Genomic DNA, 19,787 nt, shown 5'->3' on the forward strand with positions numbered 1-19,787 from the left:
ATGTCAAACGCCATTTCATAGAGAACGTTGAGGTCCTTATGAGAAGACTAACTCGCTCTCCATCCCGGCCCATCATACTGCCTCCCCATGGCCCAAGAAAACCACTTTGCGGAAAGCCTTCATGAATTCCACAGACGTGGTGATCTGCCTCACGCTATGGTCTCCAATGACCAAGGTGCTGTTCTGACCAGCAGGGGAATTCTCAGGGATTGATTAACATGAACAGAAGTATTTACATGGGAAGGTAGTTGCGTTCCTTGAAAATTCTGCTCCCAAAGCAAGATTGAAAGCAATAGCAGCCTGTCAAGAGTTTCAGTAAACTCCTGTAGCAAAGGTAGTTTTCAACTCCTTGTGGAGAAAACAATTAAGTACAGTTATGACCACCTACTAATTACTTAGCGATCCCCTGGGGAGCCTATGTTTAAACATAATTAATACCGAATACTGAGAAGAGTAATGAAACAAAAATGCATTATATGTGCAGACACACACTTTTAATTCACATGGGGCAAAATCTAGTTACTAAGACTAACTATATTAGACAGTTGACACTTGGGCCAAATTTCCCTGATTTGAAATAATGGATGTCACCTGCTTTTTGTTACAAGCAAACACAGGAAAGGAGGCCATATAAGCTCTTGAACATTGAGGAGCTAAAATTTCTTTTTATTTTAATTTTTGGACTGTTAAATCTGGACTAACAGACCCTTGACAAATTTGATTATAATGAGAGATGAGCTATAAATGGTTCTAGAAGAATGAGAAGAAAGCAGTGGAGGAATAAATACTCTTTTTTCATAAGTGAGATCCAGAATCTTTGCTATTCCTTCCATAGATTCCATACCCTGTAGTCACTAAATTAATCTACTTGTTAGTCAGTTCGTAAAGTTGTTGTTCCTGTTAAGACTCAGTCATCTGAGAGATTTTTCTCTGTTAGATCTCAACCAAAGACACTCATCCCTTATAAGAAAACTTTGTGCCTTCTCCTCTTTTGAGCTGCTGCTTCTTGTGACTCTGGAGATAGCCAGGTAGGATAGTCTTGAGGACTCTCTCCAAAGACTTGGCGTCTGGATAAAGGGCAGCTTTTGCTAGAAAGGTTTTGCTGGGCAGGCATTTTTTGGCGGGGGGATGGGAGTGGGGAGGCTCATCTCACTCATGGATTCAGTGTCCTGGTCCCTGGCCATTCACAGATGCCTCTTGTGTTGAGTGTCCCTCCTGCTCCACGCCGCTGGGCGCTGGCAGTCCTGCTTCTCACTTGGTAACTAAACCTTCACTTTGGATTAATTTCCTCGCCTCCTGGAATTGAATTTTCAAACTTTCCAGCCTGCTCTGATCCCTCTGGCCTAACTGGATACTCAGTCCCTTTGCTGCTATAGGTGGCCTCAGGCCAGTTTCACCTTTGTTTCAATTCATCCAGAATTTCGTTCTCCTGGATCTGAGGTCAAAGGGCAGCCTTGCCTGTTTGTGCATCCACCCCAGTTGAGCCCGGCTGCCGTGGGGAAAGCTGGGAAGAATCTCAGTACTGGAGTGAAGTCTTCTTAGACGTCTTCCCTCAGGGGCTTCCTTTCTGGGGGAAGACAATTTCTCTCCTACTTTAATCCTAGGATGCAGGAACCTTAAGGTGACCCTCTGCTTGAGGTGCTCAGTTTCTTCTCTCTGAGCTGCAAACCATACTGAGCACATCTCCGTAGTCCTGGGACATGGCTTCTCAAACCTCAGAGGAAAAACATTGATTGATGTGCTGAGTTCCGTACGACACCACGAACCGCTCACAGCATTCTAGTATGTGGAGAGAGCTGCCCATCACCTCCCTGCACTTCCATTGGTCACATGATCCAGTTCCAGGCATGTTAATTAAACAAAGCACTCATCTGTGGCCAAGGCTCTGTCTCTTGAAGGATATGCATTGCCAACGGCCAAGGGAGCGGTAGTAAAGACTGTTCCCCATGAGAAAGTGGTTCAAGGCATTTTTCTCCTGCCTAAATCTTGTGGAATTGCGACCAACGATTAGACATATTTTCCTTTTTCAATCGCTGAGTTAAAATTAGATTGCTAACATCAACTGATTGATGAGCATTCTAAATGAGTGGGTTCTTTTTCAAAAATGTAAATGATAACAAGAAAGCTTTGTTTTTGTGATATTATTTTTATTCTATTTTAAGTTTAGAAGTTAAATTTGGGGAGAATGGTTATCCGAACAATAATCAGTGTTCTGATCCATAAGTGCTATTTATTTAGTTCTTTAATTTCTTTTAGCAATTATTTTAAAAATTTTAGTCCTATGTAATTTCTGATCTCTGGTGTTTTTAAAGTATCGTTTTTGTAATTTTTTCCCTCAACTTTTTGCTGCTGGTATTTAAATACAATTGATCTTTGTTTATTGACCTTGTATTTATAGGCTCTGCTAAATTAACTCGAATTTTAGTAGGTTTTCTCGTTGATTCCTTAAGGTTTTCTACATAGATAATTATATTTTCTGTAAATAGAGACAGTTTTACACTTCTTCCTTTACAATCTTTAATCCTATCTTTTTTTCTCTTGCCTATTCTATTGATTAGAACGTTCAGTTCAATATTGAATAGAAGCAATAAGGCTAATATCTTTGCCTGGTTCCTGATTTGGGGTTGGGTGGAGAAGCATTCTTTCCTTTTTTTTTTCACCATAAGTATTGTTTTAGCTTGAAGTGTTTTGTAGACACTATTTTCAGGTTAAGTTTTTTTTCTGTTCCTAGTTTTCATCATGATTGTTGTTTATCATATAATTTTACCACATACATTGAGGAAATCTGTTTCTTTTTCAGTTTGTTAATAAGGTCGATTACATTGATTGATATTTGAATGTTGTACCTTGTGTTCCTAGAATAAACTCCACTCCTTTATGTAGTGCTGTATTTGATTTGCTAATATTTTGTAGAGGATTTAAAAAAAATCTATGCTCATAGGGAATATTGGTCTGTAATTTTTCTTTTAATGTTTTTGTCAAGTTTTGGTATCAGGCTTATGCGGGCCTCATAAAATGAGCTGGAAAGAAAATGGTCTGTCCTCCTTTATTTTCTGAAAGAATATATGTAAGATTGATATTATATTTTCTAAATATTTGATAACATTCTCCAGTGAAACCATCTGGTCCTGGAGGTGTCTGTTCATTTGTTCGTGGAAGGCTTTTGTACAAAAATTTAATTTATTTCCTATAGGGTTATTCATACATTCTGTTTCTTCTTGAGTCAATTTTGGTAAATTATGCTTTTCAAAGAATTTTTCTGTTTCATCAATGTTATTGAATTAATTGGCATAAAATCATTTATAATTTTCACTTACGACTCTTTTTATCTGTAGGATCAGTCTTGTATTTCCTGTTTCATTTCTTGGTTAGCCTCGCTAAAGTTTTATTGATTTTACTAATATTTTAAAGAAGCACTTTTGTTTTCCTAATTGTTTTCTCTGAGTTGTTTAGATTTTGTCTTTTTCAGAAGCAAAGCAAATTCCTTACATCTGACATTTATCTCAGCTCTGATAATTTTATGAAGAAACTTTTCTAGCAGAAAAGACCCATACCAAACCATGAAATCACTTTTACTAAGCAGCCTATAAATACAACTCTAAAGAATGGGCATGTAATTAACTGAATGTTGTATCCACATGTCAAATTGATTACACATTGAGCTGTGTTCTGCCAGCATTTCAAATCCCAACTTTAGTGGTTCAATTTAAAAATCATCTAAAGATGATTGAAAATAGGTTTTAGCTAAATTCATTTTACTGAAGAGGACACTTCTTAAGAGCAGGTGTTCTCTCCTGTGACACTTGTGAGTAATCCCACCTGTCACCTGCAAATTATAAATCATCATATTACAAATCTATTAGCTTATGATTCATAGTCAGCCTGCCTTGCAAAAACAAAGATGAAGCAGCATTTTAAAATGAATGATTTAATGCACACTGAATGAATCTACTTTCTCTGAGTTCAGCCTTGTTCTCTCTGAGCACTTGTTATTTTCAGGGAGAAAACTGAGTTCTAAATAGAGAAGATGCATTAACTCTTTCCGCCAACGGAATGACATGTATATCTTTCTAAATAGCTTCCCAGAGGCCTTCTTCAGTTCTTATCCTACTGGTTGGAAGTGACTTATACAAGGGGAAGACTCTCGGTCTTACCTTGGCTTGGGCTCCTATCATTTCTTTAAGGAAAATTCCTAGCATTTTTTCCATCCTTTTTTTTTTTTTCCCAGAAGGCAATAGTAAACCTGTGTTGATTAGTAAGATCTCATCGGTAAGGGTAACACTTTACCATGGTTTTACAGAAGTCTGTAGTAATAATTGGGGTACTTATTTAATTTCCCATGAAGAGGGCCACAATAACATGGACCCTAACAGAAAATGATACTCAATTCTAGGCGACGTACATTGTATCTTTTTATGACTGGTGAACCGTACTTGGTGCATCTATGAACAGTTGTGTATAAGGAGAATGTTAAATAATTTCCAATGTGAGTTTATTTAATTCCTTCTAAACTTCATCAGAATTAAGGAGGAATTGAGATATAATTACTCGAGATTGTCTTCTTTATGTTAATACTCACTAACGAACTGCAACTTTCAGACTCAAGAAATATTTGAGAATGCCATTTAGGAAGCTATAGGTCAGATTTAGTTGGTACTGTGATTTAGTTTGCATATGTCGACTTTCCCCCCATCCTCACAATTGCCTTTTAGATAGGTGGAATTATGTCTCTTTTGTTTTTGCTTTCAGATGTAGGATGTGTCAGTGTAAGTAGGCAGAAAGAAGGATTGAGAGCAGACAGAGAGAAAGGCATTTTAGAAAAAATCTTAGGCTTTCGAAACAGATCTTAGTTTGATTTCTCTCTTCTCTACTTACTGGTGGTTTGGACAAAGATGGAACTTCATCTCGTAGGCAGTTTTAGAATGATAGATATGGAGAGGATGTCAATCTGGCAGTCAGAGAGATGATGGAAACCCAAGTCAGGATACTGTGTATTTAAAGCATTTACTGGATTTTGTCAAGGAGGGGAAGAGTTCTCCCCTTCCACCCTTCTTAAATTCTTATGGGTGGACTAATTATATAATTGAAAAAAGGCTAGATTGACAGGAGAAACACCAGTTTAATATGTGCATGTAGGAGATCATAAATGCTCTCGGATTGATGAGCCAGCAGCTTTTATAGGCAAAGAAGCCGTAAATTTGTGATGAATCGACAGGACAGATATCCTTAAATTTGGGTGTTCGTTAATGAGGAATCTAATTAAAGTTTGGGCTTGGGTAGTAAAGGAGTAACAAGTTTTGTTTATGTAAGCTTTTTGGCCCTAGATTCCTTAACTCTAGTGATAGGAGTGCCTCTCTTAGGAACCTCCTCCCCTGCCCCCATCGCTCTTCAGAGCAAGTAGGGCACCTTTTGCAGGGGAGATTTATATCCTGCATTCAAAGCAAGGGAGGGCCAGTGTGTCTGGCACTGGCTCCTTGTCAAGTAACTTTAATTCAAAGTAATCAATATGCCATTGTGGGATATTATGGCGTAGCCTGCCCTGGGCCCCAACAGTGTGTTCAGTTATTTGGTGAACATACGGGGAGATGAGATTCAGCTTCTGCTGTTATGAAACCTGCAGTCCCCGAACAATAGAGAGATAAACACCTGTCTGGGATCCAAGTGAGAAGGAAATCTGCACTAAACAGAAAGTATAAACAGTGAGTTGTGGAGTTTAGAATGAGGGATTCTGCTTAAGAAGAGGCATGGCACGAGGGAGATGGGTTTAGATGACATTAGAGTCAGTTGTGGATGGATGAGAGATTTCATCAAGTGAAGAAAGGGGAGGAGGGCATTGCATGCTGAGGAAGGAACCCACTCAAAGGCGGAGAGGGGCCAAAGTAAAAAGTACGTGGCATTTGTGGGAACGCAAAGAAGTCAAATGAAACAAAATTGTGGGATGTACCTACTGTCTCCTCCCTGCCTCTTTCCTCCTTCCTCCCTTCTCCCTCCCTGCCTCCCTCCTTCTCTCCCTCCCTTCCTTCTTTCTGATTCAGTTGACTTGTTTACGAAATGGGGATTATAAAAGTACCTCCCTAAATGAATTGTCATGAGGGTAAAATTAGTTAATAGTGTAACATCTTAGAAAAGTGCTTGGCGCATATTAGCCCCAGATAAATAGAGGCTATGATTATTAAGTTACTTCCAGTTCACTAAATGAGGATGGACTGCCAAAAGAGGAGCTAATGGGTTCCACTTTTGCTAGAAACAATAGGTCCCATAGTTTGTATAGATGTGAACAGCTTTTTCAGGAATATGAAAGTGTCGACACATACTCAAATGCTAAGGAAAGAAAGAAAAAAAATAGCAGTTATTTAGAGCCAATCTAGGTATTGTTCTGTTACTTCCCTTTCCAATTTTGGGAAGAAATTTAGGTGAGAAAAGTGTAGTCTACGGCCATGCCACCCTGAACAAGCCTGATCCCGTCTAATATAGGAAGCTAAGCAGGGTCGGGCGTGGTTGGTACTTAGATGGGAGACCAGCTAGGAAGACTGGATGCTGTAGGTGTAAAAAATAAAAAATAAGGGATTGTAAGCTGACAAGGTCCTTGCATTCTGTGAGGTCAACCAAGGGTTGTCTCACCTAAACAAACAAACAAACAAAAAAATCCAAAGAGAAAAGTGTATATACATAACATATATATCGGGTTTTAGAGGAGAAAAGTTGACAAATTTTGTTTAAGATTCAGAATTGTCTTACAAACTGAAATCCAGGCTTCGGAGACCACTGGGGTAGAGAGAGAAGCCCAGGAGACTCATCTTCTATTTTTATTGTCCAAGCTAATGGTCCATTAGCACAGCTTGTTGAGGCTGAGCCTGTAGGTAACGTGTGCCTCCCAGCGCAAGGATTCTGGATGATGTTTCCTTGTGGTGGGATGCAGCATTATTTTTCCTGTGGGAAGAATGTGAATGACCCCGCTTTTTGCACATAATGGCAAAAATAAGAAAGAGCAGCATACAGTGGACAAAGAAATTACCAAGATAATGTTGGTGTTCAAAGGGAAATGCCTGTGTTCATAATTGGTTTAATCATTTTGGTTTCAGTAATGGTTTGCTCCTATTAGCCATTCAGTGAAATAGTGCTAATTTTAAGCACTATTTTGATTCATCGGTTAAAGGAAGACAGACCATCACAGACTTTCAGGTAGATCTGCGTTATTAGCGAAGAGGTATAAAATGAAAAATTTCAGTGAGCTCATTACAGATTTGAAGTTTATTCCTTAAAAATAAGCCTCAAAAATCTTAAATTCTCATATCCATGATGAAAAGTAATAGCTATGATAATTGTCAATAATTAAGCTTCCCAATGTACTGTAGTCAAGAGTTGTTCTTTCCGCCCCCCAGCTTCCTGGCATAATTTTGAACACTTTAATTCCAAATTGCCAGGTATTTGAATTTTAAACCATTTTAAATTTGGTATCACCAAACAAATGTGAAGCATCATTGTTCCTTATTCTAGTAAGTCTGTCCCTTTAATCATTCACCTTTGCTGCTAAGGAATAGCTAAGCCTCATGTGCCAGCAGCCTGCCACCTGAGCATGGCCTTCCACTCCTTGCAGTCATGCTGACTCTGAGATGACAGCCACCACAATTTCCTGTGTCAAAGGAGTTACCACAGCCGTGTAAAGCCAACCCCACCAGTTCACCCAAATATGAGTGTCTAGTAGAGTCTATGGCTACCACGTTGTTTCTGAAAGGTAGTCTCGGATCAATTAATTAGTAAGCCTAATTGAAGCTGAATATAATTAACCATACACTAATGAGATGTCCAAATTTAACTCCACTAAAAATATGTAATGAATTTGGAACAAAAAAGATTACTGGCAGAAAGAAAACAGATTTCAGTAAAGATTATTCTTGGTGAATCCTCTTTACTCATCTTTGATTACTGGAGACTCTTGTGATTCAGGCATATGCATTTTAAAACATGTGGCCTACACATTTGAGGTGAAAATCAACACACACACACACACACACACACACACACACACACACACACACACACACGTTGGACACCTTTGCCTCATGGATCTAAAAGTATGATTTGTTTCCATCTATCTGATGTGGTTAATAAATCGATAAAGGGTAACCTAATGCCTATAGACCTGGTAGTGCCCATCTAGGATGTGATGTATGCCAGTTGCCAGTTGGAAGCGGGTTTCTATGTTGCTTGCCACATAGTTGTATTTAACGCAGATCAAAACTAAAAAACAACGGACATTGACACTTCACACTTGTTTGGTGACATCACATTTAAAATGGGTTAAAATTCACATGTCCGGCACTTTGAAATTAATGTGTTTAAAATTATGCCAGGAAGTTAGAGAAAAGACAACTTCAAATACATGCTTGAAATACAGCACCGACTGATTTGTAATGATAAAATAATATTGACTAGTTTAATTATGATTCATCCAGAACTGTAAAAGCAAGAACCATTTTTCCATAAATGAATCTTCACATTGAAATAATTAGAAATATCTATCTTATAGACCTCCACCCACCTTTGTCATTTGGTTCTGTTTTTTAAAAGAAAAATAATGTAAATGACTTTAAAGAACAAAATATTTCAGATGCACTTTGATATCAAATCTTCAGTTGATGTAAAATTTAAGAGTATTCATGGATACGCATGGTCAAATGCATACCTAAATATTTTATGTGAATTACTTAGGCTGAAAGAGACAGTCAGGGGGGCGGGCGAAGTTGTGACTTGCCTTGGGAATGCACATAATCACACTTAAGGTAAGTAAAAAGAGTTTAAGAAAATACCAGATGCACCTCGTGGATGCTGATTGTTTAAGCACAGTTGTTTTTAAAGGTTATTTAAACCGTTGAGGAATTCTTTTGACAAGCCATATGGTGCAACAGGGCTCTTCGCACAGAATGAGGACGTACAGGTTGTTTTGCGTTTCACTGTTTACTGGCAAGCCATAACAGCAATTTTAGTTTTGCTTCTGTCTCAATTATGCGAAAGCGAGAAGATGACTTAATTAATTTAGCTCAAGTTGATAACACTCTTGAAAGATTTTTGAACATTTATACTGTAAATCCTCTCGGATTTCCTTCCCAATTGAATAGTGTGTCTTTTATACAGTTTGAGTTTTAAAGGTACTCCATTTGCATACAAATTCTAAATCTTGACAAAAATGGCTTCATGGATTACCCTATAAGTAATTAAAAGTCAGTAATATGTGAGTACATGAAATGCACCAATAACAGATAATATACAATTTTATAGTTCCCTTATAATGATTCTAGTGTTTTATCTTAAATAACTTTTCACTGATGTTCTTACATAACTGATTTGCTTATTACATTTTTCCACAAAAACAAGAAATTCCATTTTTTGCAGTAGCCAGATACGTTAAGAGCAAAATAAATTTCCAAATAGAGGAGACCTCACCGTGTTTCTTCGGAGTGTTTTTAATTTCATGCATGCGTGAAAGATGATAATGTGATCCTCAGGTACTAAATATTCCTCAGCCATTCACACTCAATACTGTTATCTGGAGCAAAACCAGATTAAACTTGCAGAATGGTGAATCACTGAGAATAATGAAGTTAAGGCAACTCATTAATCTTTATCTGCTTGTCTCTTTTGTATAGCCTGGATGAAATGGAAAAAACTCATTTGGGGGCCGATCAGATTGAAAGGGGTCTAACATTATGAAGAGAAACATGGGGCTGAAATGTTTTCTTTTTTTCCTTTTAAATTTATACACAGCACCTTTTTCTTACATGCCTCTGTTTTTCTTTTAGTGGCAAAGCATTTCTATAACACTGGTTGAGAAAGTTCAGATGATTGCTGTAATCCTAGGATCCCTGTTCTTAATAGCGAGTGTGACCTGGCTCCTCTGGTCAGCCTTCAGCCCCTATGCAGTGTGGCAGAGGAAGGACATCCTTTTTCAGATCTGCTATGGAATGTATGGTTTTATGGATCTAGTGTGCATAGGTAAGACCGTGATGTTGAACATTAACCGACTGCCAGTAATGCATTTCTTGCAGCTATTATGTTTTCCCCAGTGGGATGTAACACAGACTGTCGTGGTTCGCATGATCTTCGTTCTCCAGTTAATTAACTGTGGGGCATCACAGTCTGGCCACTTTTCTCAAAAAGCATAGGATCTGTGTTCCCCAAGTATTCTGAAAACAATTAACAGGATTATGCCCACTTAAAGTGACACGTTTTGTGACCAAAGGAAGGAGTTGCAGAAGTGATTTGGAGTGGGCGATGCTAAGGACTGTCACCTATTTCTAAGGAATAAGGACAAATTAGTCCCCCTTCACAAAGCTGGGATAGTATTGGCTGATGCCAATGGTGATATTGCGAGTTTGGGGAGAATACCCATACGTGGGGGTCTTAACATTATGTCATGGGGACTCAGATTCCTCAAGGGCATAAAGGGCTCCTTGGACGGCTTGGGACTTGGCGACAGTTTTCCTTGCTGTCCTGTCCCTCTTTGTCTCACTTATTAAATTCAGTGGCTTAGAAGAGAAAAAAAGAATCAAACATCTTAACCTAATGGACCCTACAAAAAAAGATTACTTACATGTTTTACTTGACCTATCTGTTGTTTTTCTAACACCATGGGGAAATGGAAGCCGATTCATTCAGGCAGTGTTCTTGTGGTGTATACAAGTACAAGGTATGCACAGGCCCTGGGATGGTGACCAGTTGGCAGTGGGAGCAGGGATGGAGAGGGTCAACACTATCGAGGAGACTCCCTCTGCTGCGATGTGGTTTACAGCTTAGTGGGATGTACAACGAGCTGAGGGGGGCAGCCCTGGCTTAAAGCAGTGTTTCTCAAAGTGGGGTCCCAGACCACCCGTGGCAGCAGCAGCGTCTGCAGCACCTTTTTAAAGAAATCCACATTCTCAGGCCCCACCCTGGACCTGCAGAATCAGAAACTTGAGCCCCAGCCATCTGTGTTTTACAAGACCTCCAGGCACTGACACAGCCAAAGCTTGAGAAACGCTCATTTCGGGGATGGGATGATCAACTGGGATCAGATGACTTAGCCACTAATCCTGACCTCAGCTTGGACAGATCGACCTTGTCTCTCCATATTCCTGTTTTCTCACCAGAAATAATGGGAATAATCATCCGAGCTCACAGTCCTAAATAAAAGAAATAATAATTATAAAATGATGTTATTCATTATAAGTCGTAGATTAAGTGTATTAAACCACAAACATTGAAATAATTTAAATCACTTAAATTAATGTCTCTATTCACTAGAGCCTTAATTTAGCTCGCAGTTTTAATATTCACAGTCATTTTTTTCCCTAAAAGAACTCTATAAGTTTTAAAATATGATCAGCTTGAATTTCCCCTCCTTATCTTCTGTCCTCTTTTGTCGTTAGTACAAGACTAATAAGAAAGAAAATGATCAAATTTCAGTCCGGAAAGGAAAAAAAAAGAAGGGAGGGAAATTTCATAAATAGTATGTAAACCGAGCAGATGTTGCTTGAATAATTGGGCTAATCATGTCTACGAACAATTTGCATTAAATGCAATAATGCATATGTAAGCATTTGGAAATTCTGAATCTCTGTACAAATGTAATCTGTAGGGTGGTGCTCTAAATAAAGAAGAATCACAAAATTGTTCTATAAATCCCTTAATAAATTTAGAGATAGTGTTCATTCTGTCCCTCAACATAATTGTTATAAAATGTGGTATTCCACTGATATCAAAGGAACCATTAGGCTCCTAGAGGAGAAAAAATTCCAGTTGACTTTCTTGATATTATCATAACACTAAAAGGGCCCTTCGTTTCCTGGTTAGGAAATCATTTTCCCAAATTTCACAGTTTGCATCTAGTGTTGAGTTATTATATCTCATATTTGGATTGCTAATACAAGACTTTTAGTCAAGATTATTGGAATTCTGCTTTTAAAATCACATCCCTATGAATTAATGATCTTTTGACAATATATGACATATTTGGGATTCCCTTTTGAAGTCTGAGTGTTTACCCATTTTATAAGTCAAGTTTCTTAGGCACAGAAATCAACTGACATTTTCTTGGCGACACTTAGACAATTTGTCTGAATTTTAAATATTGACAATACTTTCCATTGTCTTTTGGCTCATCAAATCCGAATCTCATTCAATGATTTATTTGTATATTTTGAAAAATATTGGAGAATTCAGATTGAACAAAATCGTTGATTTTTTTCACTTGGAAATCTCATTCATTAGTCTGTTTGAGCCAAAAGAAAAATCCTATTTTTTCCCCCAAGGAATTAGGAGACTACTATTGCCAAGAAAGCAAATACAGTTAGGCTACCTACCAACAGCCAAATGGATCATAGCCTTGTAATAGCTCCTGCTAACTTTTCAAATTAATTCAAATGTCTCCTAATTAAATGTAGATAGTGACAAAGCAAATTACACTAATTACACTTCAAATACCTGACAGCAAGACTTTGAGTCAGAGTAGAATGAAAACCAGGACTATAGCCTTGAGTTCAATTTGCTCAGCTCAATCCAACAAATATTTATTGAGAACTTTCTATGTGTTAGACACAGTGCTAGGTGCTGGGAATACAAATAAGAGTTGGTCACTTTCCTGCCCCCAAGGAGCTTCCAACCATGCGAGGAAGACAGACATGTAAGTAGGTAACTAGAATACAGTGGGATGTGCACAGTTATAGAAGTCTGCACAGGAGAAGGTCGTTGGACAAAGCAGGGAGAGGTTAATGCTGGAGTGTTATATGCAGGAAGGGGACTGTTTCAGGCAGATTTCATGAGGCATTGAGAGCCAAGCAGGCTCACAGATGAATAGGTGCTTGGCAAGTGGGGAGACAGCCCCCTTGTCACCTGTGGAGGATGTACGGTTGGCTCACCATTCGAAGGGCTTTACACTAATTTGGAAACATTCCTACATTCCTGTTCATCCAAGCCTTTCAAATTTGTTTATACCTAAATGAGAAGGAGCGCGTTGGCAGCTTCATCAATGTTCTTTTTTAAAGAATAATTCTGAAAACCTATAGATTATTCCAGAATCAAAAAAAGAAAGTGTTATAATCCAGCCAGTGTATGTAATGTTTATAAAGAGATTATTACTGGGTTGTTAAATTGCAATGTCAAGATTTATAGAAAATTTATTTACTTGGGGAAATTTATATACTTATTTGTAGATACAGTGAATTTGTTTCATTCATTATTAATTAATGCATTTTCTGCTTTCCCAAGATCCAGTTTCTTCTTGCTGTTAAAGTTTTGAAATCTCCCAAGGATCTAGGTATTATTGTAGTTGAAATACCTAAACCAAGGCTGTCCAATAGAACTTTCTGCAATGATAATAATGTATATCTGTGCTGTCCAGACCATAGACGCTGGCTGCCTTTGGCTATTAAGCACTTGAAATGTGGTTAGTGAGAATGAGAAACTGAATTTTAAACTTAATTTTATTTACGTTAGTTTAAATTTAACTTAAATGGCCACATAGGGTAGCTAGTTGGCTACCCTATGGGACAGATTTCTAGATGATGGGATTGTAAGTAGGTAAAGACTTGATTAACAAGTTTCACCTTGTCGATATAAATAGATTGTGTTTCCTACATGATAAAGAAACTGTTCCGCAAGTGATGGATAAAGTGAAGATGAGTTCAAGAGGATTAGGAGAAGGAGGTGTGTTAAAAGTGAGAGAGAGGTAGTCAAGAGGTAGACACGAGAGCCGTAGAAGGAGACATGTCTTAAGGAAATGGAAGTCCAAAGAGATGAAACTTTCTATTTGGGGAGCTCTTTTTAAATACTGAACTAGTTGGCATTCAGACCGTGGTTGTGCACCAGGAAAACTAATAGAAAGGATTTAAATCACCGAGGTGTTGTAGCCCAGGGGCAAAAATTTGGGAGAAGTAATTACCAAAGCAGGCTCATCTTGGCTCTCTCCTAAGAAGATGTGCACAGTGGACAAAGGTTGCCAGACTCAGAAATGAAGAGCAAACGCACAGCAGAAGGCGTCTGGCACGGGATCCGGCTCTTATCTCCTTCCTTTGCACACTGAGAAAACAGAAGGCTCTCCTGGCCACTGGTCGTGTGATTCCAAGGAAGTTTGGGCCACAAGAGGAATGTGTTCATTAATGACTAAAAGACTGAGGGATTAAGAGATGGCCATAGGAGAGGAAGTCATTCGATTAACTTGCATCTAAAAAGCGGGGACAGGTACCAAGTCACTTTAGTGTCTGGTAGAATAGAGGTGAGTTCAGTTTCTTGTAGAAGCAACAAACTAAAACTAAAACCCTGTTATGTTAGTGGGGTTCCCGGAACAGAGATGGCAGTGCTTATACTTAATCTCATTAACACTATAAAGTAGTGCCAGATCCGCATCTGGAAAATGTCTTGATCTTCCCTGAGATACTAAGGGAAGGAACTGCGTTTGGTTATAAAATTTCAAAACTTGGATTACTTTTGTTCTTTTAAACGTTTTTCTTAATCATCCACATAAATAGATACATATTCAAGTTAAAAAAAAAACAACACCTTTTGTATTTATAATTGTGACAGATATAAAATTTAAAAAGACCATTTTACTCACTCTGCTCCTTCTGGTATGTCACTCCATTTGCAGAAATGTCCCGTCTTAACATTTTGATGCGTATCCTCCAGGTGGTTTTTTCATTAAGTTAACATGCATCCGGGTACCAAAACATTTGTGTATTTTATTTTTATATAAGCAGGGTCATCACTGTTCAGATTGTTGAGCAAATCGTCTTCATTCAACAACATGATCTAGAGCCCTTTCCCCTTTAGAGCAGATAAACACGATTTACTTAAACTTCGTTCTACTGATGGATATTTAGGTTTTACCAATTTTTGCCTTTAGGAACAAAGTTGCAAAAGACATCCCTTTATATATTTATGTAGGCAAGAGTCTGAGAAGCGGGGAGTCTGGTTGGAGTAATAAATAAACACGTGTTACATTTTGCACCCTAAAAAGCCTTTACCAATTTACACCCCCCAAATATACGAGAGTTTTAGTTTTCCCACATTGGACAAACATGGATATCGTGTTTTGATATTGTAATTGGGAGTTTGAACTATATTTAACACCTTTAGAGTGGTTTTATTAAAATCCGGTCTATAACGACTCAGGTCTGTGGGGCGATTTTATTTAAGAAAATAAGAGCGGCCACACCGGGCCATGCGAACACACAGCTGTCCTGCCCGCTGTCTTTCTGGATGCCAGATGTGATGTGCAGGGTCTCAGGATGATGATCTTTGCTGTAAACACTCCAGTTATTCTTTCTGAAAAATGAAATCCAGCAGGGGTGATTGAGATAAAAAAAAATCATTGTCTCTCAAAAACCCTGCATTCTCCGGCCCATCCAGTATCTCTGGGGCCAGTTTTTTCTCTTTTTCTGTTAACACTGAGGGTAGTTCATGCCTCAATTTGTCTTTTTTTTTTTTTTTCCTGTGTAGAAAGTGCTCCCTGAAATTGCTTTAAGAAAAATTGCTTTTCTTTGTTACTTGGCTTGCTGGCTACAGTACTGATTCTATTATTGCTCGTCCTCCATATTATTCTGTTTCTCAAATTAAAGCCCAAGCATGGACGATGGAGGACACGGACACACGGACACACACACACACACACACACACACACACACACACACAGAGATGTTCCCATCAGAAACCAAAAATATTTCTCAGGGCTCTTCTGACATAATGAAATAAAATATAAAATGGTTGTTTATACTGTCTTGCTTTTGAAAACTGCAGAAATTAGGGAATTTTGGAAAATAACCTGAAATATACTAGAATAAGGAGCAGATCAAAATATCGTCTCCTTATTTTACCAATTATAATCAGTACTGAAAAAAAGTCCCCTTCTGCAGAAATGCCGTATGCTACAACATAGTTTTATTCTCCTACAATTGGAATCTAAATAATTTTTTACAAAAATTTATGTAAATTTTATCACCATTATTATAGCCCATTTAAAAATCTGCCTTTTTTTTTTGTAGCTGGTAATATATCTGGCTAAAGCAACTTGATCACATACAAGAAACCTATTTACGGTTCCCAGTTGGTAACTTTTATTCACATTTCATTATAGAACTTCAGAACAATAAATAAATACCACATATTCTTATGGTCTTAGACTGATGATATTAGACATGTGTTTACATTTTTAAAAGCCAAGGTAATATTTCTCTCTTGCTTTTGATAATGCTTCATCTAGCTCTTTTTTTTTTTTTTCCTTTGGGCAATGTAGCTAAAAAGAACACAAAATTTAATATTTTATTGACAAGAAATTTAAAACGTGCACTCTCTAATCCTTTGATATGCTAAGAAGAAAGGTGAGGCAGTTTGACAGATAATTTCAAAATAATCAAAGGTGACCTGTCCTCTATTTAATGCCAAAATAGTGCTTTCAAGTCATCTTCCTTCCTATGGCTCGCTTTCAACAAGTATAAAGCAATTAGCATAGACAAAGCAGAATTAAGAAAGTAAATCAACCAAGGAAAAGAAATTTCTAATGTATTCCAAGGAAATTATAAATGACTTTTAGACTCTCCTGTTTAAAATTTCCCATGCTCTCTGGCACTTTTTAGCATGATTCAGAAGGCGACAATATTTCTTAAAGTATTTTAGGAAAAAAACCTTATTTACTGAAAGAGTTAGAAATTAGCGTTGGAATTGAAACATGCGGTAATATAAAGCAGAAAAACACTGAGGTTCTTGGAGCACGCAGGAGAGTTCTTACGTAGCCACAGGGGTGACCAACTGCGTAGATGAATGTGCTCGAAAGAGCACGGCTTGCCAAGGGTTGCAAAATGTATCTCCCGTGGGTCATTGTAGAGCGGTGGCATTTTTGAAGCTGCAAAAATCTTATATTTATCTACAAGACAATTATAAAATTATCAAATAGTTCAACTGAAAACGAAAAATCACCAAGAAAACACTCCCGTTACTGTGGTCTTTAGGGCCTGCGCAGGCACCGGTCTGCGTGGAGGGGTTTGCGGATGTCGTGGATGTCTGATGGGATAAGCGCTTTCCTGTCCCTGCCTAAGGATGGCCAGAACCACAGAGTCCCGTGAGATCTGTGGGCCACCTCCCCCATAAAGATGCTTTCTCTGTGGGGAGTGGAGATGATGGCTGTCAGCCACTCCCACCCCACACACTTGCCCCACCCCATTCAAAACTGTCAGCAAGTCTGATCCCTAAGACTTCAAATCTGTATATACACTTTTTTTTTTTCTTTTTCTTCATCACAAAACACTGGGAGCCCAGATCCAACTTTCCATCCCATTTCATCGCCTCCCACCCCATTAACCGAGTCTGGGATATGAGCTGCCGGCTCACTCAGGAAAACAGCTCTGAATGTCGGTAGGTCAGCATTCAGCCACAGAGTGGGGTGCTGCCTAGGTGCCCAGGATCTCGCTTTGAGTTACAGAAGGCAGATTGTAGGAGGTGTTGCTGTTGTCTCATTCTGAGTTTCACAGGAAGTGCTAATGTGGATTAGTCTGTATGAATCATAGGCTTATGGAAAAAGAAGCTCGACTTCAACATCGTTGGGCAAAATAATGAGAAACGTTGATTCACCCAGTACCGCCTTGTTGAATCTTAATATCTCGATTTCCCTCTCTATATAAGAAGACTGTCAGCCACCTCTGCTCCAAGAAATACTTCCATTTCCTGATCTATAATTTGCCTGGGGACCTACGTCCCTAGTTCAAGCACCACGATTTGGCTTCTTAGGAGAGCTTTGCCCAGCTGGGTGTCCCTCAAAGTTCCTCCCAGCCCTAGGACCGCATTGCGAGGTATCTGCCACCCCTGCAGCCATGACTCTTACTAGAGTGCTACCTTGTTAGGAATCATTTCTTCATAAGCACAGGTCATTATTTACTAATTTCAGAATATCTTAGCGTGCTTCATGCCCCCAGGAAATGCCACAACTTCATTTAGAAGAGTCTGATGCTCCTCCATCAACACAAACTGCAAGCAAGAGTCTGTCCTCCAACACCAGCCCCAGCCTCAGGTCCTTTACATTCTAATTTCTGAGCACATGCTGCAGGCTCCTTGGGGAGAGAGGCAGAGTAGCCCTTTGTAATTCAAGATTATTAAAGGAAAAACAAATGTTTATCCTTTATGTGTTCTGGGAAGTAGCCCCTCATAATCTCTTTACTCTGGAGGTGCAGATTATAGGCTCTCTGAGCCTTCATCATACTGATGTTTACCAGTTTCTCTAACGATGATTAACATAGTTAGTTATTCCTGATATTGCTGCCTTTAAAGCCCCAGGAATAAAATAAGGAAACTTGTTTCTGCTACTTGTCCTTCATGCTGTGCCTGAAATCCACTCTCAAAGCTAATTAACTCTTCAGGCTTCCTCAGGAGAGAAAACCCAACCCAACACTTTTCTTTCATCTGACCTTGAAAAAACCTTTCAGAGAAACGTTGGCATAATTAACAGAGCAACAGACCAAATATATTGTTATTGTTGACTTCCATCTCCTGCGTAAGAAATAGTGTGACTCTTTCAGCCATCTCTCTCAATTTGAGGCCGTTTAGCTAAAGAGGTGTCAGTCATTGAGTATTTATTGCGTCCAAAGCCTCGGGTGCAGGATGAAGATATAAATAGCATAGGGATGTTCTTGTATAGCCCATGACCTAAGAGTAGTTTTTGCATTTTGAAAGCACTGAAAAACATCAAAAGAAGAATATTATTCTGTGACATATGAAAATTATATCAAGTATAAATTTTAGTGCCCATAAATAAAGTTTTATTGGGATACAGACATTTCCATTTAGGTGTCGTCAGTGAGTAGCTGCAAGCTTTGAGAGACCGTAATGTCACATAGCCTTAAGATATTTACTGTCTGACTGACCCTTTGCAGAAAAAGTTTGTCTAGCCCTGGAATGCAACATGCTCCCTGCTCTCCAGCTGCTGGAGAGAGGGAAATAAGCAATTCGTTTACTTCATGGAAAGATCAAGGAGATAAATAAATATACGTGAAGGAAGATGAGAGAAGGTTAATCATGCTCGGGATCAGCAAAGTCTGGGAGGATGAAATCTCGAGCGGAATTTTCAAGAAGAGCAGGCGGGCCAGAGAGAGGCAACTGCTTGGACCTGTCAACACATAAAAGCATGTAATATTTTTAAGGAAGCATGTGTCATTTGGTATGGCAAGAACAAGAGATGCTTGTTGGAGAGTAGCAGTGAGAAAATAAGGCCTGATCATCTGGAAGGCCCCTGCGGTGGAGCTTGGGAGTGGGACCGAAGTGTGAAAGCTCGGAGAGCCCCTAAGGGTCGTCGCTGCAGTGATTGGTTAGCTTGATACTGAGGAAAGAGCCTTGATAGACAGGGGATATTGAAGGGGAGAGGGAGACAGGGAGGGCCACCCTGGGGAAAGTAAAGATATTATAGTAATCCAGGGGTGATCCAGTCCTGCATCAAGACTGGGGAGAGGGGTCAGCGGCTAGAATGTTAGAATATTAAAGGAGGTCAATCGTAAGGTGACAGTTGGTTCAGCTGAGGTGGGGAAGGGGTCGAGGAGTAACGTAGGGGGCCATCAGAGGTGATTCACAGAGGCTGGTAGGCGCTAAGAAGGATAAGTTCCTTTTGAACGTTTTCTTTTTGCAGAATTTCTGGGGAATGTAAGCAGATTGGGCCAGTAGGCAGCTGGATTTAGGAGTCTGGAGCTCAGGATAGAAATTTGAGCTGGAGATTAATATCTGGTAGTTTAAACCCGTGTCTGCCAGCGAAAGTGATTCGGCTGAGATGGGCGGGAGT

General features: G+C 39.0%; 1 protein-coding gene across 1 annotated transcript in view; it reads left to right on the forward strand.

Moving 5' to 3' along the window:
- The window catches only part of MARCH11 (membrane associated ring-CH-type finger 11), a 97,440-nt gene that overhangs the window by 64,688 nt on the left and 12,965 nt on the right, over positions 1–19,787 (forward strand). The window contains exon 3 of the mRNA XM_006907125.2: positions 9,801–9,993. Coding sequence (XP_006907187.1) covers positions 9,801–9,993 — 193 coding nt within the window. The remainder of the gene's footprint in view (positions 1–9,800; positions 9,994–19,787) is intronic.

This window comes from Pteropus alecto, unplaced genomic scaffold (assembly GCF_000325575.1).
Source record: "Pteropus alecto unplaced genomic scaffold, ASM32557v1 scaffold152, whole genome shotgun sequence".
Classification (NCBI taxonomy): Eukaryota; Metazoa; Chordata; class Mammalia; order Chiroptera; family Pteropodidae; genus Pteropus; species Pteropus alecto.